This window comes from Tenrec ecaudatus, chromosome 8, assembly GCF_050624435.1.
Source record: "Tenrec ecaudatus isolate mTenEca1 chromosome 8, mTenEca1.hap1, whole genome shotgun sequence".
Classification (NCBI taxonomy): Eukaryota; Metazoa; Chordata; class Mammalia; order Afrosoricida; family Tenrecidae; genus Tenrec; species Tenrec ecaudatus.
Window position 1 is genome coordinate 125,462,544 of NC_134537.1, and position 21,772 is coordinate 125,484,315.

Genomic DNA, 21,772 nt, shown 5'->3' on the forward strand with positions numbered 1-21,772 from the left:
ACCAGCTGTCCAGCCTCGTGACGGGTCTGCACGTGTCCCGGGATGGTCACTGGTGTCTGCTCACCCTGTGAAGGGGAACCTTTCCCTCCCCGCTCTCTGCTGCCACAGGGCAGTCCCAACCATCTCCTCCTCGCCCTGCAGACCCAGGCGCGTCCTGTTCAGCTGTGTAAACCATTTTTTTATACTGTGCATCTTGGGGCGGGGGGGGGCTCTGAATGTTTTTTTTTGGGGGGAAGCCCAATTCCAAGTCAGCTGTTTGTTCTGAGAGTCCTTTCCATGGATTTAAGCGCTCCCTCCAAGGGGAAGATGCCCAGTCTTTATCTCCTGCTCGGCCCTTAGCCTTGGTCTTGGCTTATTTCCATGAGTCTACTGGCCACTGTTCCCAGGATAGTGCCCTATGTAACTGCTGTCCCCACAGCGGCCTCTCCTCTTGCCCCATTGCACCCCCCTATGCTCCTCCCGGGTCACACCTCTGCCAACTCATTGGTCTCCCCCTTACAAGATTCTCTCTTAGCGATGCTCCACTCAGCTCTTTGGGGCAAAAAACCAAGACCAAACCCAAAAAGCCAAACCAAACGCACTGCCATCGAGTAGATGCCAACTCACAGTGACCTTGTAGGTCAGGGTAGAACTGCCCCTGTGGGTTTCTAAGAGTGTAACTCTTTACGGGAGCAGGAAGGCCCCGTTTTTCTCCTGTGTTGTGCCTGGAAAACCAAATATGCTGACCTTGCAGGGAGCAGCCAGATACATACCAGCTGTGGCCCCAGAGCTTTCCACGGCACCTCCCAAGTCTACCCCCACCACTGCAAGACCCTTAGGGTAGAAAACCAAGTGAAAAACGAGCAGCACAGCATACAAAGCCTTATTGCAGGCTGAACCCCAAGCTGCCGTCTGCGCTGACCACAAGGCGCTTCTCCCTGCGCCAGCGCCTGAAACACGCACCCCTCCTTCCAGGGTAAGTCCAGAGGCTGCCCCTCTTACAAGCTTGTCTCCGCTGCTCTGCATCCATCGATACCTGCCCCCATGTTGTCTCAGATTCTTCTACATCCTCACAGGCTCCTGCTTTTGTCTTTCCTTGGCCTCTCCCCTCCGCACGGCCACCATCCTTCCGCACCCACTGCACCAGAGCAGGACACCCTTGATCTTTGTCTGCAGCATGGGGCGGCGCAGGGGGGCGCTCCACCGGCGAGTGAGCAACAGGACACCAAAGGGGGATGCCTTTTGTGCACTGCTTGCACCCGGTGGAGAGTCCACATGAGATGCACAAATCACCACTGAAAGTTGGCGGGTATCTGGGTCCTTGGGGAGCTCGGCTTGACTCAAAGCTATAACAGAATCCGGACATCGACTGGTGGAGTGTGCAGTCTTAAGTAGGATGAAACACACGTACATCCCAACTGGCCGCAGAGTTGAGGGTTAGCTTCAACCGCGCTCCGCCTTCCTGCACACAGCAGAGGGCCTGAGGGAGACCAGAAAGGCGGCCCAAGACGGGGCCCGCTTACCTGAAGGACTGCACCTGCCGAGGCACCTTCTGGCTCTGCTCCCGAAGCCGACACACGTCCTTGGAGACTTGTCGCATCAACTTCTCAGCATTCAAATCTTGCTTCTGCTCTTCTTTGGATAGTTCAGCCTGGAGGAGGAAAACATGCATAAGAAACACACAACATGCGTGAGGAATCCCTCAGAAGCGGGTACTGAGCCACGGGAGGGCAGCCTGCACAGACAGCAGCCGATGGGGGGCTTCTGTAACCCACCTGAGGAAAACTCCAACATGCCCAGCTCCCACCGCCACGGAGCGGCCGTCAAGCCAAGTCAAGCCTCCTTGAATGGCAGCTGAAGTATCTTATGGTGCAAGCAGAACCCCAAGGGTCCTTTGTGTCCCCAAAGAGTGAGAACGGGTTGTAACGCGGTTTCCAGAAAATGTCTGCGGCTGACATTCTGGCATGTTCTCCACCCTTTGTTCATCTTTTAAGAAGTTTTTATTCTTTCTGAGCCAGTTTAAAAGATATTTTTGAAATACAATATGCACACCAGAAAGAGCGTACTATACGAAATTGAAGACACCCATGTAAACCAGCACCCACATCAAGGCGAACGGATACCACCAGTTGTTCCCAGAAGCCTGTCTGGTGGCCCCTCCAGTCACTGGCCCCAGGGCTGCCAGCGCTCGCCTTTCTCACAGCACGGATGGCTTTTGCTTGCTTCTGTCTTCTGATGCAACACCGCGTGTAAGTGAAGTCTTGTCCATCCTTTTTCCCAGGAGCACGCTGGCTGACATTTTCCGGCAGTCCATGTATGTTCAACAGTCGTCCTTCCGATGTGTTGCCAACTCTCCTGCCGTTTTTTGCGCTCCCTGTCCGGCTTTCACAGGCATGGGAGGCGACAGGGAAAAAACCACGGCTTAGGTCGGGTGCAGCTCAGCCATCAGAGTGACATCTTTGCTTTGCCAAGTTTTCAAAGAGGTCTTGCAGATTTGGCCCAATGCCATTGTGTTGTTTGAGCCCTTGATTTCTGCTTTCATGGGCCTTGCCTGCTGATCCAAGTGCAAGGGATCCTTCAGGATCTGCTTTCTTTCGCTCAACATACTAAGGATCCACCCGCCGCCTTGTCAGAAGTTGCAACTTCTTACTCTCTGCACTAAGTAGTTAGCACAGGCGATCACCTGCTTTACTGTGGCAGACAGACAGGTGGATTACATGGATACATTTAAAGACAGTAGCTCACGTATATTTAAAGCTGTCTTTTCATCTCATGTAGTCATCTAGTCAACAGGAGGTGTTGAAGGATACAAACTTCAGAAGCACAGTGCCTGGGTCTGGTGCTCACTGTGTGAATGTGGGCATGCGTGTCTGCATTTGTAAAACGGGAGCACAGTATTTACCTTAGAGGGTTACTCTGAACTTCCAACGCGCTCATGTATGTAAAGCTCTGAGAGCAGCACCCACCACATGGTCACGGCTCCTACTGCAGGGCCCCTGCCTCGCTGTTGTCATTTCTAAGCAGGCCGGCACCGCCCTGGCCCGCAGTTGGAAGCCGTCAGGTGGAGCCTACTGGGGGTGGGGGCAATGGGAAAGGCAACACATTTTGTTTAAAAGTTTATTAAAAATTAAGCACGTGGGAGGGCGGGGGGAAATGAGTGGTTGATATTAAGGGCTCAAGTGGAAGACAAATGTTTTGAGAATGATGATGGCAGCAGATGTATGGGTGTGCGTGACACAATGGCTAGATGCATGGATTGTGGTAAGAATTGTGCAAGCACCAATAAAATGATTTAAAAAAAAGTAACCGCACATGGGAAGCATTTCTCTAGGTCACTAAATCTTTCTCAAACCCATTCGAATGAATGGCAGTGGCAGAATGACTTAATTAACCCTATGGTATCATGTATTTATCTCATGCTGCAATGCTCATTCAAATGGGACATAATACTTCAAATAAGCAACCCTTTTTATTGTGAATTGGGTGAAGATTTCCAAAATGGATGATCAGGTTTACATCCAACAATTCACATACATTTTGTTAAGAATTTAGTAATACATATTTAATGTATATTAAATATGAATATTAAATACATACCACTTAATGTTAAATAATACATCACATGTTTAATATTCAGAATAAGCCATAACTACATAGACAGATATTTTGATTGAATTGTATAGTCCCCAAAATACATGCCGACATCCTAAGCCCTCTACTGAATGTGTCTAGATTGGGAAGTTGGAACTTCCCTCTCTTATATTAATGGAGTTGGGCCAGAGCAGGGTCCTAAACCTAATCACTTCTGAGACATGAAAAGCACAGACATGACACAAAGACACAGGCACAGGCAGACATCAAAGAAGGCCAAGGGTCTTATGGGGCCATAGATAAGGAAGGACCTTCCTTTAGAACCGCACCCGGAAGAGAAACGTCCAGTCTCCCGAGCTGCGAGAAAATAAATCCCTTTTTCTAACAGCTGGCCACTTGTGGTGCTTGTGTCACGGCAGCATTGGGTAACCAAGACAACCATGGCTCAGTGCCAACAACTAAGGTCGCTAGGGTTCTGTGGTTGTATCAGTCTGCTAGTGGGTGAGAAAACTGCCATAATGACGCTTTAGACTTCCCTGATAGGAAATCCAAACCGACGTTTGTTTATGATTTATCAGAGGCCCTCGGAGGAAAGGCCTGGTGCTCTGCTTCTCCATCGAAGACTCGCTGGAGCAGCTCCACTATGCGCGCTCGCGCACGCGCGCGCTCACACACACACACACACACACACAGTCATTTGACGGCAACGGGTCGATTGGGTGGTATCACAGACGAGGGCCAGTCCTCAGTGACAGAAACACACTGAAATTAGACGTGAGGCTTCAATACGCGGGTGCGACTCCCTCCTTCTCCTCCTCTCACATGTGGAGTTTCAGTGACTCACGCTGCGGTCATTCTGCCCGTTTGCTGCCCACCACAGGGCTTGACTCCTTCTTGCAGCAGATGCAAACTAGAGCCTTCCTGGTTGGTATTTTGGCTCGGACTCCCATCTGCCTTGTGCTCTGAGCTCTGTGCACTGTCCCCCCGCTCCAGGAGGGCAGGGGTGGTGTCTGTTTAAGATCATTTACATGGGCTCAAGTGCTCAATAAAGATGTCTAATTCAATGGTTGGCTTCTGGCAATTGCTTGCATTTGCAGAGCTTACTGGGGCCGGTACCTTACAAAGCGAATTGCATTCCACCCCAGGGAAGCGTTTGAACTGTGGTGCTCGGGAAGATTAGTCCCAGTGCCATGGACAGACTGATCTGTCCTGGGGGAAACAGGGCCGCAGTGAGGATGGCAAGACTTGGGAGTACTTTGGACATGTTGTCAGCAGGGACCAAGCCCTGCAGAAGGACATCTCGCTGGCACAGTGGAGGGGCAGCAGAAGAGAGGAAGGCCCTCCAGAAGATGGCCTGGCACCGGGGCTGCAACCCCGGGCTGGCACAGCAGACGTCACAGGCCGAGCGGTGTTTTGCTGTGTGTGTGCAGGGCCTGTGAGCTAACAGCAGTAACGCCAACACTGGCTGGGGACTGCGGAGCCTCCCCAGTGCGCACCTCCGATGGAGGCGTGGTACAGTGTCAAGGCAGCTGTTCTAGTGCGTACTTAAATACAGTCGTCCCCCTATCTGATAGGAATAAAACCCTAATTTATCTTATTTTTGCCGCAGGGCACTATAAACATACAGCGTTGCTTTGGGGATTTGTTTGGAAAGCCAATACAAGGGCAGGAATTCTAAGCAAGCTATCTGGTGCCGACACAGGGGCACGTTTTTCTTTGCTTTCTTCTAGCTCTCATTGGGGAAGGGGAGAAACTTAGCCAGTGCGGGCCGCGCTTTGGGAAACCGCCCGCGCGCTGGAAATGAAACCTGGCTGCCTGCGCTGCCAATTTCCCATCTCCATACAACCCATCCCCAGGACGGACTGGGGTTTTAAACCTGCTTCTTAGAACATTTACTGAGCAGCATCCATTTGCACAGCACCGCCCAGGGACTAAAGATGCTTTTAAGGAATCCCTTAGCGTCCCTTCAGGAGCCTGGGTGGCCCAATGTCTCAGTGCTCGGTTATGAACAGAAAGACTGGCCTTGTGAACCCACGCAGCTGCGTGCGTGTGCGTGTGTGTGAAGACCTAGCAATCTACATCTGTGAAGATGACTGTGGTAAGGTGTCCTTGAGTCCGCTCCAACTCAGACCCTCGCTCCTAAGCTCAGCAACACACAAAGCTGCGGCCATCCCACTACCCTTGCTACGTCGGAGCCCACGGCTGTAGCCACTGAGCCAGGCCATCGCTGTGAGGGCTGCCTCTTTCTCACAGATCCTCTGCTTTTAGCAAGCAGCGTGTGCCTCCCCAGGGACTGTGTTTGACAGCATGTCCAAAGTAGGTGAGCTGGGGGAAAAAAAGGATTTTGTCAGATGCCTCTTGGGCACCCACTAAGGTGATCAAGTGGATCTTTTCGCTTATTCTATGAATGGTATGGATTCTGGTGGCGTGGTAGTTACTCAATGAACTAACCACAAGGTCAGTGGTTCAAACCCACCAACTGTTTGTTCCTCGGGAGGAAGATGAGACGGTCTACTCTCAAAGATTTAAAGTCTCAGAACCACTGAGGGCAGTTCCACTCTGTCCTATGGGGTCACTAGGAGTGGGAATGGGCTCGACAGCAGGGAGTTGTTTAATTCATAGGGTTTAATTCATATGGTATACACATATCACGTCGACTGATTTTCTACTATTGAACCACCCTTGCGTTCCTGGAACAGCTCCCGCCTGATGACTGGCTATAATCCATTCAGTGTGTTCAGGTTTGCCAGTGTTGTTGCACCCGTGTCCAGCAGTTAATGGTCTGTCCTTTCCATTGGGTGACCTTGTCTGGCTTTGGGAGCGCCCCTCAGGTTGATCAATAAGGAAGTGTTCCCCACTCTTTGGGTTTTTGGAAATGTTTGTAAGATTGAGGACACTTCTTCTATAAATGCATATTTGTTCTCTAGACTGGAAGCATATTTTTCAGGTTCAAAATATTCTCAAAGGAAAAGCACACACACTGTGTTAGTTTTAAGTTTAAGAAGACAAGTGGCAAGCCCTTTGAGAAAAATAAACTCACTGCCATTGAGTGTGTTCTGACTCACTGTATGTGACATCATAGGAGACTCTAGAACTGCCCGTGAGTTTCTGAGGCTTTAACTCTTCATGAGAATAGAAAGCCTTGTCTTTCTCCCTCAGAGCAGCTGGTGGCTTTGAACTGCTGACTCTGTGATTCGCTGACCAACAAGTAACCCTCTCTGCCACCAAGGCTCCCCTCCTTGCACTTTTCGTAAATGAAAATTATTTAGTAAATACTTATAATTTTACATTCACACCATTTTGTGTAAAGTGTCAGTAACCCCCCCCCCCAAAAAAAGAGATTCCCTTTGCAGATTTATTTTTAATGTCTCTTGTTTCTTTCCCCATTAAAAGATGTGGTCCATAAAAGCAATCTACACGTGTTTCTCTCTAGGTCTCTCTTGGGAAATCGGCGTGGCTCAACAGAGCAGTCGCTGCCAAGAATCAAGTAGAACCACCAAGGCAGGCAATGAACCCTCAATGTTGAAGGCAAACTTTGTGATTAGCTTTCGTTTTGTTGAGTGAGTGGTGTTGAAAGCTTTGATGCATACTTTCCCCGGCAGATTCTAACCTGCTAAAACGTTAACATCTGTGTTATTTTAAGCTTTTTTTTTTTTAATTTGGTACCACAGAACCTTGCCATTTTAGGAAGGAAACCCTGAGAAAATAAAGAAATGTGTTTTGTAAGCACCGTGGTTTCCTTTGGAAAAATCTCGGTCCTCCCAGGTCATGGCTCTCCTCCTCTCAGCCCAGGTCAGGGGATGCTGCCCAGGTCAGGAGACCGGGACATCACACTGTTCCCGTCTCCAGGAAAGTGTACCTCCCGCTCCGTTGACATGACAGCAGCCGGGCTTGCAGGAAAGTCAAAGGATGACCTCCAGCCCCGCCGGGCAGCAGCCTGAAAGAAGGAAAACAATCCAGTCTTCGTGGGCACCCCCGATTCTTCCTTTGCTTCCTAAGGGGCACCTGTGCACCACGCGAGGACGCCAGCCGTGGTTCCCTTTCTATTCCACGTTACAGCCCAGATGGGGTCCGAGTGCTAGGGAGGACATGCCGGAGATGATGGTGCTCCCGACCGAGAGGCAGCTCCAGGACCTGCGGCGGGCAGGATTTGGGGAACAGCCTTTGGGGAGCCGTATTCTCCATGGCGGTTGGCAGGCTCTCTGCTGGTCGCTAGGCATTTCATGGCCACTCTGTTCACATCTCACAAATCCCTAGGACTGCGGGGCACGGCGGGAGCAGGAGGGCACCTGAGCCGGTGTGCCTGTGAGTGCCCCAGGAAGCAGCCGCGGAAATAAAGAGGCAGCAGGAGAGAGAAGTCCATGCCTGTTACCAAGTTCCTGCCAGAAGGGGTTGGACTCGACTCAAAGGCGACTGATCGGAAGATCGCTGAATTTTGTGATTGGATCCAACCCTCTCATTCTATCGAAAATATGATTTTTATTATTGCTTAGGAAAACAAAAGCCATGGCTATTTGTTCTTCCTTCTGCCCTGTGATGACTCCCGTGAGGTGCCATCCATGTGGCCGCTCGGGAGCTGGTCCCACAGGCTTGCCACACAGCATCCTTCGTGGTCATCTCCATCCCTGCCTCTCCTGTCCCCTGGGGCCGCAACCCCCTAGTGGAGTCGTGGAACCAAAGTTCGCCTCCCATTGTGACACGGGCCAAGAGGAATGTCTGTCAGCTTCCACCTGATGATCCCAGCGTGCACGTTGGTTCTGGAACGACTAGGAGTTAGCTGATCAGATTACGCCGTCGGCAATCATCTACACTAAATTTCTCCCTGAGATACCGGAACCTATGCAAGGGTGATGTCATCATCACCAACAGCTTAGTATGGGACCCGGGGAAGGTCTGTGGCTTCCACGTAGTGGCCAGACAGCTGCCAATCTGCAGAAAAAGAAGGCGCCTGTTTGACGGAAAAGAACTCCAAGTTGTCATTCTCCTTAAGACATTTTCCAAACCTGGCACGAGACTTGTTCATATCCCGAACTGGACAGACAAGGAGCGCTCGGTCCCTGCAGCTGTGCCATTATGCTGGTTCCGAGTTGGAAGGCTCATGGTTTCCACCGTATCCTGGGCAGTTCCGAGTTCAAGTGGCCTTACTGACAATCCCGCTACCACATGGGTGACAGAATGCCTGCTCTGTGCGCAGGATGCATGCGGTGTGGCAAATCCAGTGAACTGCTGGGAAGCCGACTGCACTCCGTTTTGTACAGAAGTGCACTGGGTCGGTTTGGCGTTTTGAAGTATCGAAAGCCCCACTTGCTCGTGGCTTTTTCCTTACAGAGACGTTGGTTCTGAGGAAGGCACAGGAGCTAACAGCATGCGAGCCGTGTGTTCTAGCCAGCACCTACGCTGCTGGTGGCGACTTGCAAACGGGGTAAGCACAAGGCTAATGGTTAGGAAGTGAGAGAAGAAACACCACTCAGATCACCGAGCAAGGATGCTCTGAGTTACAGTGATGGCGACTTTGAAGAGATCACGCACAAGGGAAGTCTCCACATCATGTCTGGAAAACCTGACACCCGGTCCTATGATTACCTGTCACAAAGTATGGCACGACAGGTATGCAGGGAACGGTAGAGTAACACACACAAGCAAGTGAAGTCAGGGCGCCTGGCCCCTGGTGAAGTGTGAACTGGCCACTTCCCCCTATCATTGCCGTCTGTTCTCAGACCATGACTGTGCATGGGACAACGATGCCAGCTGCAGAGGGCAGAAAGCTAGTTTCAGAATATGTTGCCAGGAGAGTGGAGGCTTTATACGAAGTCCCTGAGAAACACTAATTGGGCTGATGTGATGGAAACCCCTAGATCCTGATACTGCTGCGACATTGGTCCCAGAGCAACCACGGTGCGGCCAAGGCCAAGCGCAGTCAGCCCAGGCCGGTGCTAACCCTGCAAGGGCGGGTCCCTTATGGACCTGGAGAGAACTGGCAACCGGAGCACGATGCTGAATACGGGCGTGGAATGTCCTGTTTCTGATTTTAAAGGGCATGATTCTAATGCCTGTCCATTTGGGATCCTTCTCTGTGTTAGGCTTTAGAAAGAAATTCCTATCTCTTCCTACCTTGCAAAGAGTTTTAAACATGAAAGGGTATTGATTCTTATGAATACTTCTGCTACTTCTATTACAATGTCTAAATGCCTTCTTATCCTTTTAAAGTGAACTGATTTGTAGTGCTTTATATGTGTATACAGTGAAGCTATCCTTAAACAATTCAACATGGCCAAACGATCTTATTTTTTAAATTAATTGTTGGCTTCTACTTGCTAATGTTTTATTTATGACTTCTGCATTCAGACTCACAAGTGTGCCTTGTGTGTGATGCTCCCTAATGCCTTTGTCTAGTTTTGCTCTGGGGAATGCTGGCTGTGGAGTCTCCTCTTTTTCTACTGTCTGGAGGACAGTTGTATAAAATTGGGATAATCTGTTCTTTGACAGCGAACTGGACCTTGCCTATGTTGTTCTCGTTATGTTCCATGGAAATGACATGACAGAATTGAACTTGCGCAGAGGTTTCCTAAGCTGTAATCTTTTGGGGAGCCTACTGCCAGGTCCTTCCTCCTATAGAGCTGATGGTGGGCTTGAACCAGTGACCTTTCAGTTAACTATCATTGTTACCAGAGCTGATGAACTTGCCCATGAAACACCTAAAAACTATTTTTGTACTTGTACTTTTTCCTTTTTTTTTTTTTTAAGTCTTTCAGAGAACCAGCTCTTTGCTTGACTGAGCTTCTCTCTACACAGTGGAGCTTGGATAGCAGTCCAAACAAATCAATGACAATAGGAAGCAATTTACAGATCAACCATCAATATGAAGTGGGAAAAAACCCCAAAGTTTTTATAATTAATTAATAATCCATGGGGATCGGGAATTTCACATCATTTTAAACTAGAAACGCACAAACCCAAAGATGCAAGGTTCTGTTTATATGCCGGCAGGAATGTAAAATTCCTATCAAGATTGTAATGCTTTTCCATGATATTGAAGTGGGTCACAGCCAAGCAAGAGTCTTATGGTATTTAGGCTAATGTTGAGTTTCAAAACCCCGAGAGAGAAAATGACCCGTCAGGACTGTGGTTACCAAACATCAAAGTAGGTCCCCAGAGGCACAGTAGTACCAGGTTGGGCTGCTAACTTGCAAGTGTGAAACCACAGTTCAAAACCACCAACTGCTTTTCAGGGGAAAGATGAGGCTCTCTACCCCCACAGGGCAGCCCTACCCTGTCTACAGGGTAGACACGGACTTGATAGCAGTGAGTTTGGTTTGGGGTTTATTTGTCCAGGCCTTGTCTGTGCCCTCCCTGCACCTCTGCTAACGTAGTCCCCACTGACCGCAGAGCCTCCACACCGTGGGAAGTTCCACTACCATTGTCCAAAAGCAGGCTAAGTGCCATTTCCTCCATGCGCCCCCTCTTGAACTCAACCGGAAGTGCATCTTCTGGTGAACTTTGCTCAGTCTGTCTGCCTTGTCTATGTTAACATATAAAGCACTTTGATGACAAGATCATATCTAATAAGGTTTGTATTCATCAGAGGCCTCCAATCAAACTCCACAATCGAACAAACATTTCCCAAGTCCCTATTACTGCAAAGCTTTCTTTTTAAGAGGTGAATATATTTAAACTTCCTTTAAAATTACTGTAATTAATTTGATGCTTAAGATGCATTCATTACATTTCTGAGTTCCCGCTAGGATTAGTGGGTCTAATCGGTTAAATGGCACAAGCTCCTTTGAAAGCACCACATGCCACAGGATCAAATGACGACTTTGACCCAACAGGAAGTTTATGTTATAGGGAAGATAATTTCTATTAATTTAACGAGGTCAAGCCTAGTTCAGATTTTCAACCAAAAGGATTGAAAGAATATGATACACTGGCATTTGTTATATTCTAGCTACATGAAAATTTCTACTTGTATGAACATACATTCTTATACCTCAGTATAATTTCTAACCTAGAGAAAACACATTTCATAAATATACGTTATTAAACATTTTCTATAATATTTAGGTAGCATTACATTTTACTTTAACATGTCTCCCAGTCATTGAGTCGATGCTAACGCATAGTGACCCTAGTCATGGTTACACTGTCCCTGTAGGTTTCTGAGACTAATTCTTTAAGGAAGTAGAAAGGCCCACTTTTCTCCCACAGAGCGGCTGGTGGTTTCAAACTGCTGACCTTGTAGATTGCAGGCCAACACATCACCACTAGCAGATCAATAGAAATGTTCCCTTATAAAAAGCATATTAAAAACATCAGTGATTTCATTCTATTTTCATAGCCGTCTGTACGGGGGAAGACAAGGGAGAATACCAGTATTTGAAGCTCATTCTTTCTCGAAAGTACAAAAAAGGCGGAACACTTGGGACAGGCGTCCTCAAACTATGGCCCGCCTGTGGGCCAATGTGGCCCGCCAAGGACATTTATCCGTCTCGCCGGTGTTTTTGCCCCATTTGTTGTTTTTTTTTTACTTCAAGATAAGATATGTGCAGTGTGTATAGGAATTTGTTCATAGTTATTTTTTTAAACTATAGCCCGGCCCTCCAACGGGTCTGAGGGGCAGTGAACTGGCCCCATGTTTAAAAAGTTTGAGGAACCCTGACTTAGGAGCACTGAGATTAATACTTCAGAACTGACAAGTTTCCTGAATCTTAAAGAGCTATTCATTGGAAATCCAAATGAAATTCGGATTTCCAATGTGTGCTAATGCTGATCCACGCTTTCAGCTAGAACTACCCCGGGCAGCCAGCTCATATACAAAGACCTATATTGCTTTGAGGCTTGCAAACTGCATGAACTAATGTACGTGCAAACAGGAGTATACTTGTGACCCCTGAGCAACCTCTGTACAACCTACATACACTCACGACTGGTCAGCTAAGTGTTCAAGGTTGTATAGTTTCCCTTGCTAAGTCTAAGGCTGGGGCAAATAAAAATTTTAAGGATAAATGATTAAGGTAGCCATGTGGCCAGTGGCCACCAAAGCTGCAGGGTAGAGTGGGGTGAGGGTGGGGGACTTTAGGCTGCATCTTGCAATGCCATTCTTTCACCAATGTTCTGAACTTTCAGATGGTCTAGTGCAAAGGGGGAGCGTAGTCCGCGATCGAGGACGGGGGCTTAGCAAACTTTGGCTTGCGAGTCATCCGCGGCTCTTTTGGTACGTACATGAGGCTCTGGAGTAAAACTGAAGATGAAAATAAAACGATCATCATTGCATTTAGAGGCTATTACTTGGGTAATAATGGTTTTTTTTTAAGTTGTCTATAAAAATATATTTGTGGCTCTTGGATAACTTTTAAATTGCCATGAGGGGCGGGATTGGATCCTTGGTGTCAAAAGTTTGCAGACCCGGTCCTGTTCTAGAACAAGGAAGGGAGGCGGCTTTGGTTTGAGTCACATGGCGGTGAGTTGGGTTCCTTCCGCCTGGCCTGCTTTGGGAAGCAGTCACTCAGGGACAGCAGAGGGCCCTCAGGGACAGCAGAGCGGGCAAGACTGGTACCTGCTTCTCCGCCTGTTTCAGGAGCTTCTGGAACCGGTCGTCCTCCAGCACGCCCCGGGGAAGGTCCGTCTCGCCCTGAGCTTTCAGTTCCTCCAGCTTCTGCCTCAAACCTCTCAGGGCCTGCAGCTCATCGTTGAGGCGACTCTGCCGGGTCAGGGACGCCTGGAGATCCAGTTCTAAGTCGAGAGATGTCCGCACGGGGCAGTCTTGGGCTGTTCTCCTCAAGACTGGCTGGCACATGGTCTGGATCGTGAGAGAAATTCGGAACAACGTCAAAACGGCCCGATCACACTGGGGGTCATTCTCAGAGGGCCAATCTCCTGTTTACCCTCTTTGCTGGCACAGGACAGGATTGCAATTCCCTGCTGCCAGCAGGGCTGGCCAAGGGGCTACTTTGGCCGAGCTAGAGAGGCATCACTTCCAGGCCAGGCCTTTCGTGCTCGGGTGAGCCGTGCCGAGTCGCCATGCCCATGCCAGGGTCGGAGAGCTCCATGGAGGGAGACGCCCTCTGCCCAGGTGCTGACTCAGAACGATTGGCAGGAAAGCACACAGACAACCAGCCTGCAATCAACTTTTTGTTGTTTCAGGACACAGAGATTTTAGGGTTGCTTCTGACCAGCACAGGAGAGCTAGCTTAGCCTGATCCATTCAGTACGCAAAGCCTGCCCTATGCAGAAAACATAGATCTTTCTAGAAACCTAGATCTCCTCCACTTCAGTGTATCTGATAGCTCCCCACCCCAGCCCCCACCCGCACAGTTGGTGCCCATGTGCTAGCCTGACCGTGGCTGGTCAACAGTGGTAGAATTTAACTTCCTTCTGTGATCAACGTGCATCAATTACCACACATTCCTGGATTCCCCATTTGCAGAATCTACTTCCATCACTGAAGCTTACCCATCTATCAAGAAATAATTATCAAATACCTAAGGACCTAGGGAAACCACTAGACAGACCCCACACAAGCTCTGCCCGCGTGGACTTCAGTGAGACGTCAGTGTCGGGCGATAGTGAACAGTGAGCTGTGGAGCAGGGCCTCGGAGTGCCATGGGGCTCCAGAGAAGGGCGGCAGCACTCCGAGTTGCTTCAGACTGTGTGAAAAGAGGGCCAGCCAAGAGGAAGACATTTCGTCCCTAGAATATTGGCAGTGGGAATGGAAACTAAGATTACTAATAAGAACAGGTCGTCTGCTAGGAGAGCGGAGGAACTCAACCATGACATGCACTGGAGCTGGGGGATCTAGAACAACGGTGGTGTCCAGGGCAGATGGAAAGGAGAGGGTCTGCCTGCCTCTCTTCTGAGGCCGGGTCAGAATGGCTCTGATCGTCTCTTCCCATCACCCATTTACTAAAAGTAAAACCCTTCGGTGTCAGCCTTCGGCAATGTTCTTCTTAGTAGACGCCCTTTCTCCAAGCTTTGTCTTCCCTAACACACGCTGTACATCACAAGGGTCACCGACATCTATCCGCTTTGAGTCTCATTTGTCAGACACAGAAATCCTGCCTGGTTTCCCTACACCTTTAGGCTCCCCCAGGGCTCAGACGCACAGGGGGAAAAAGACTAACCGTAAGATGTGTCCAATTTCTATGGTGCAAATACTCCCACTACAACCGTTTCCAAGGTCTCCCTGTGATGCACTGAACTTGACAGTGAGGTGTGCCTAATGAATTTGCACCTGCACGCTAGTGTGAACAGGCTCCAACATCACTGCCAATGGGTGCCTCTCTGACCTCTTGACTCATATCCTTGACCTTTTCCTCCTCTAGCCAAGCAAACCTTTTGTAAGGTGCCCTGGTGGCATGACGGGCTAAGCATTTGGTAGGCAGTTCAAACCCAACAGGCTGGTTTCAAGAGAGAGATGAGGCTGTCTGTTCCCGCAGAGATTTACAGTTCTCAGAAACCCAACACAGACAGGGTGGCTGTGCCTGGAACGGACCCGAAGGCACCTAACAACAACAACAACAACAACAACAACGTGAGCTGGAATTGACTTGATGGCCGTGGATTTCGTTGGAAACCTTTGACTGAGCTTTAAAGAGGCTTTTCTTCCCAGACACTGTTAGATGTTTTCCGAGTTAGAACTCCTAATCAGAACACCGTTCCTGTCTCACTTCTATCAAATCATATCTGCACACTCATTCATTTGAAAAAAAAATTAAAAACAAATTAGAGCTTCCTTTGTATGAGTCCCTAATAAAATGTAAAAAAAGAAAAAAAAATTAGAGCTTCTTACATTCTTTCAGAATTAAGCTTTGTCTGACTCAAGTAGTTCTAATAACAAGTTTATTTGTAACCCAAAAATTTTTTTCCAGTTCCACTGTTACCATAACACACCTAGCTTCAGCTTTCTCTGGAGTACAGTTCTCTGAAAGTGGGTGCTGTTAAGTAGGCAGGTGACTTACATGATAGCGTTGGGAAGAGTTCTCATTGAAACACTGAAAATTTAGGTGCTTTTAAAAGATAAGACTTGGTCCTTTAAAAGGGTCAACTTAAAAGTTCGTGAATGCCAGCACATTTACCTTAGTAAAAACAAAACATATATTTATTATTTTCAAGTAACTCGGAGGTTGAACCAGGGATGGAAACGGTGGCTAGTTAGGCCTCTAGTACTCGGCACACAGTGGGGCATTCAACCAGGGCACCTGGCTCCTCCCCATCATCCCTGTGCAGTGCCTGACCCCGCCTCAGCTCCAAAGGTGCCATCTGGTCTCATTTCCATGACACCAGCCGCCAGCACGTAGCATCCTCGCTCACCTCCCAGCATAAGGAAGCCTTTTTTGAAGCTCCCAGCCAGAGGAGCGCATTCCCTGCCCTCATCTCCCCTGTGCTCCCAAGCCTCACCTCCTCACTGTAACCTCCTGGAGGAGGCCAGCCCACCACCTACGGCTCACTCTCCACTGAAGAGTAAGCAGACACCTTTTCATTAGTACTTCTGCTACTGAGACATAAACTGTTTCCAGCCAGAATTACCATGTGATCCCAGGTTCCACAGCAGTGGTAAGGAACGGCCTCCCCTGTCCCTCTCACATCCCCCCAAACCTCAAAACTGACACCACACTGGTGTCTCAGTGCAATCCCAGTGGCTTCACTCAACAGCCGGAGCCTGAAGCCCGGACATCCAACAGGCCTGGCCTTTGCGCCCACCATTCCAGGTCCCTGCTTAGTCAAGGCTGGGGAGACGCCTGAGGGAATACATACCCTTTTAATCCTCAAACTCCGCCGTTCGTTGGAGTTCCTCACAAACAGTGGTTTTTTAGCCAAAGTCGAACTGTCGCTGTCACTTCGGTTTAACTGTTAACACAGGATAAAAAAAAAAAATAGGAGTGGGGACAAGAAAAATCACCATGTAACCAAGTTATAGGTTTGGAACAGAGCGGATGATCAAAAAAGTAGGTAGTGATCATATGTGTTTATTACCTTAGCAAGATCCTTTAAGACAAATACATTTTCACCTTTCTTTTCTTAAGTGAGACTGCCGGAAACTGCCTTTGGGGGGCAGTTATCCATGGAGGCCGCCTTCTCAACGAAGCCTCTTCAGAGACTCCTTAATCTGTTCTAGTCTTAAATGTGGACACTTTCCCTTCATCATTCCATACTTTGCTCTCGGTAGCACTGGTCCCTAGCCAAGATGCTTCATCATTTCCTGGAGCATCCTGCTGGGCGCTCACTGGCCGGCCGCAGTCAGGAACATTAAGCTCTGAAGAGGCCGGGCTCGGGGTCTCTTTGCCCGGGAATGAGACCCAAGGACCTAGAAAAGTGATTGCCACTAAGGCTTAACAAAACCACTTAATGAATTGAATTCACTTACATAATTACAAGTATTTCCTAATCTATTTCACTATGCCAGATCTGTGTGAGCCATGGCCACCTCTAGGAGTAAACTCGGCACACGGATGCACGTCCGCAATATCCTTCACCAAACGAGGACTCGGACTCAGCGTGTCCTGAGAACGTTAACAGGAGATGATGTTTGCTTGTTGCCAAACCCTCTCACAGTGTTTATTACTTCAGCAAGACTGACAGGATTCAGAGTACATATGCTATGGAGCAGAAATACCTAATTTGTCTATCTCAAGCCAGTTTAACTTTTCTAGGAACAGAGTGAAACCCAAATACTCACAAGGCAGATTCTTACATTTTTCTGGTCAAATCAATGACACCAGCATCAATGTGACACTACATGTGCAAGCCCAGGCGGGTGAACAAACAACACCCACCCACACTAGCACCGTCAGGGTGCGGCGTGGAGAGCTGCAGCCAGTGGCAGCCAGTGGTGTTTGAAGGCAGGCAGAATGTGAGTTTCTCTGTACACAGCTCGGGCCACTGACAGGCGGCTGGGCTGTCCCCTTACCCTGCAGATGTACTGGTTGCGTTCTCCCGGCGAAAAGGTTTGTGAGCGAACGATCACGCTGCTCCTCACAAAGGGATGCTGCCGGGAGCTCAGGCCGCTGCGCTCTTTGGGGCGGACGGCCACACTCTCATCAACTGCTTCCTCGGTATTCGTCTCTTTATCCACCTACAAGAGAAGTCACTGATTCTCCTGGAGTGGTGAGGTGGGCACACGTTTCTGCTCCTTCCTTCCGAAACACCCGGCCTCACAGCAGAGACGCGTCTACGGCCACCAGGCCACTTCCGAGAGAGAGGCGTGACGTTCGTTACAGAAGCGGGTCTTTCTGACAGGAACTGGGGCGAGGTTCCTCTCTAACTGAGATCCCAGGAAGTTACCCGCGGCAGGCAGGGGGACACCCGTCCAGCAATACCGCCCACAGATGAAGGGGCCACCTCTAACAGGCTAGACCGCAGAAGGAAGCTTGCGATTCCTAGTGTGAGAAGGTTGCAATAGAAAAATCCTATTGGGGGATATTGATTCGAGTGTGAAACACTACAGGACAAATAATGAAAGTAGTTAAATGTTAAGGAAACAAAGACACGGAAAGGTGTAGATTTAAATAGAATACAAGCTAATCATACATCTATGGTTATGTAATGGCTGGGAAGCGGAATTTAGGGTTTCTTCAATTGGATCTTTGGAAAGATAATAAAAAATCTTAAGTTTTAAGTGAAAAAGAAAGCTTCTCGACCCTAAACTTTGTAGGCACAGATAGATGTCTGTTTTGGATCTTCTCACTGGACCAGCTTCCAAATCTGCCCCTCGTGCTCACTGGCTCCTTGCCAAAGGAAGTCCTTGGAACTGGAATTTTCTACATTCGGCTCTCACCACGCTGAGTGTGCCGGGATCCTGAGAAGACTGAGAATACTGCCGTCCCACTCTGGGGATGGCAGTCTCAACATGCCCCTCCCGTAACTCACAAAGTCACCTGCTGCGCTATCTTGGTTGGCACCTGAACCTCATGCAAGTCATGTGCTGTTGCTTCCCACAATGCTCCCTGCCCAAGGTGAACTTCACACCTTTATGCAACATGGAAATGGAAATAAATCATGGCACGTATAGAACTCGATACAGTGAAGTAGGCATCCTGGTATTGTCCAGGAAATTCAGACAACACTTTAATCAAGACTCACGGAATATTATCAGAGACCTAAAGTATCGCTACTTCTTTTCTTCTGGGATACGTAGATGGATAGTTACTATTTGGGGCCTGTTCAAGACTTCAGAGCATGTAGCACACATTGCCACAGATGCCTTTCATGGTTAGCGCTATGGAGTAGAAGAGACTGCTGAAGCACCCCCAGAGAGACAAACGAGCGCCTCTGGGGACAAGCCGGTGCCCCGAGGCAGGCCTTGTGAGAGCACACACGGAGACAATCACCAGCATGGGCGTTCCGGCGGGCGGCTGTCTTCCAGGGTCTTTGGCACTGTCTCTGTCCTCTCTGCTCGTGTGTTCCTTCATCTCAGACACAGCAGTGTTGGAATGCAAGCCTTCCATACGGCTACCGCCCCCTGGTAATTTAACGTCAGTCTCTTCTTCGGTCGCATCTTCATCAGCGGCCTCTCCTAGCCTTGTCAACCTATTGTGGAGCAAAACCACACCATGTTAGGTCAGGTCGGTCAGTGCCTGGGCGACAAGTACAGTTTGGCCATGCTGGCTCATTGTTTGGAAAATGGACAACAGACTCAGGATATAGTGATTTTAAGAGACTCCTTTGGTTAGTACTTTTAACCCAAATGTCTCATTCTCACTTTAAGTTTTCCACTTTCACTATACTATCTAGCAAAGCACAGCAAACCCCCATCGTCTGGTATTGAAAAAGGCATTGGACTGAATTTCTGGATATTGAAATAGAAATATTCTGAGAATCTTATGTAAAACTAGAATACGGACGTTCACTAGGGAGCAGGCTAGCATTAGTTCTTCGTTTATTATAAAACTGACCCTACAACTGAAGGGGCGACTCTCAATCAAGGATGGATAGGAACAGAAAGACGAGTGATGTTTGCTTGTCACCTATCTGGCTAGAACCTTGGGAAAAAACGATCTATTTTAATCTCAGAAGACTCTTGGTGCCACGTGATGTCATCTTCTAAAAAATCCGTGGCACGGACTTGGGCCACATTATAAACGATGCTCCACAACAGCTACTATTTTACATAAACCGCATTTGCAAGGAAATAAAGTATCAGAATGTTGTAGAACAACACCTGATTTCCTGAGTTGTCATGTTCTTTTAACAGAAACCTGTGTTCCACCAATAACAAAGATCTTTCATCATGACTGGTGACATACGAGCAAATCGTCACAGATGGGTTATTAAATGTCTAGCAATGAAAGCTCACCAGTGGAAATTGGCAATGGTGATGTGACTCCTGCGTCCCTCTATATGCATACAGTTTGTTGTTGTTAGGTGCCATCGATTCCGACTCACACTGGCCCTGTGTACAACAGCACGAAACACCGCCTGGTCCTGTGTCATTCCCACAATTGTTCTTATGTTTGCGGCCATTGTTGCAGCCACTCTCTCAATCCATCTCATTCAGGACCTTCCTCTCCTTTACCAAGCATAATATCCTTCTCCAGGGACTGGTCTTTCTAACAACCTGTCTAAAGTACCATATATACTCGAGTATGTCGACCTGAAGATCTGCAGAGGCACCTAATTTGACCACGAAAACTGCATTTAGAATGTGCTGAAAAACTCGGCTTATACTCGAGTATATATGGTATTATGTACGACGGAACCTCCCCATCCTTGCCTCTGAAGGGCATTTCTGTCGTACTTGTGCCAAGACAGAATTGTCAGCTTTTGTGGCAGTCCACGGTACTTCCAATATTCTCTGCTAGTACCACGAGTCCAACGTATCAATTCGTCATTATGTATCAGTATCAGTCTTCTTTATGCAAGGTACAACCTTCACATGCAGACGAGGCCATTTAAATACCATGGTTTGGTTTGGCACACCTTACTCTTCCAGTAACCTCCTTGTTTTTCAACACTTTAAAGAAGTCTCGTGCAGCAGATTTACCTCATGCACTTTGTCCCTTGACTTCTTGACTGCTACTTCCATGAGCACTGATTGTGGAGCCACGCAAGAAGAAATCCTTCACAGCTTCAACCTCTTCTCTATTTTTATCAGGAGGTTACCTACTAGTCCAGTTGTGAGGATTTGGGTCTTCTTTACATGGAGTCGCAAACCATACTGCAGGCTGCAATCTTGGACCTTCATCAGGAGAAGCTTCAAGTCCTCCTCACTTTCAGCCAGCAAAGTGGGTCATGCATACTGCAGGTTGGTAATGCACCTTCCTCCAATCCTGATGCCACATTTTTCTGCATATAATTCAGCTTCGCTGATGATGTGCTCAGCATACAGATGGAATAAGTATGGTACAACCCAGACACAAACCTCTCTTAGTTTTAAACCACGCAGTATTCTCTTTTTCTGTGAGCGGAAAAGTTCCATAGGAACACAAGGGAGTGTTCTGGAATGGCCCATTCCTCTCAAGGATGTCTATAGTCAGTTGTGGTCCATACAGTCAAATACCTTTGCATAGTCCATAAAATACAAGTAAACATCTTCTGGTACTCTAGGCTTTCAGCCATGATCCTACTGACATCAGCAATGATATCCCTTGTTCGATGTCCTCTTCTGAATCCAGCCTGAACTTTTGGCAGGTCCCTGTTAATATACGGATGCAATCATTGTTAGATGATCTTCAGCAACATTCACTTGAATGTGATACTAAGGATACTGTTCTATAGTTTGAGCATTCTGTTGGATGGATATAAACGTGGATCTCTTCCCATCAGTTGGTCAGGTAGCCTTCTTCCAAATTTCCTGATATAGACAAGTAAGTGCTTCACCAGCTCATTTAAAACTTCAATTGGTAGTAATAATGTATGAATTTTGAAGGGTTCATGCGGAAGAAGGGAGCGGAGAGGGAGGGGAAAAATGAGGAGCTGATATTAAAGGCTCAAGTAGAAAGCAAATGTTTTGAGAATATGATGGCAACAAATGTACAAATGTGCTTGACGCAATGGATGGATGGATGGATTGTGATAAGAATTGTACAAGTCCCCAATAAAATGATTTAAAAAATAAAACTTCAATCGGTATTCCTGGAGCCTTGTTTTTGGCTAGTGCTTTCAGTGCAGCTTGACCTTCCTCCTTCAGCGCTCTTGGTTTTGCCTATTTGCTAGTCCTGAAGTGGTAGAATAGCAACTCGTTCTTTTTGGTACAGTGACTCGCTGAATT

General features: G+C 48.1%; 1 protein-coding gene across 1 annotated transcript in view; it reads right to left on the reverse strand.

The window, feature by feature from the left end:
* The window catches only part of WWC2 (WW and C2 domain containing 2), a 238,019-nt gene that overhangs the window by 8,539 nt on the left and 207,708 nt on the right, over positions 1-21,772 (reverse strand). The window contains exons 18-22 of the mRNA XM_075556845.1: positions 18,894-19,092; positions 17,474-17,638; positions 16,321-16,413; positions 13,124-13,366; positions 1,503-1,630 (exon numbers count right to left, since the gene is read on the reverse strand). Of these exons, the coding sequence (XP_075412960.1) occupies positions 1,503-1,630; positions 13,124-13,366; positions 16,321-16,413; positions 17,474-17,638; positions 18,894-19,092 (828 nt within the window). The remainder of the gene's footprint in view (positions 1-1,502; positions 1,631-13,123; positions 13,367-16,320; positions 16,414-17,473; positions 17,639-18,893; positions 19,093-21,772) is intronic.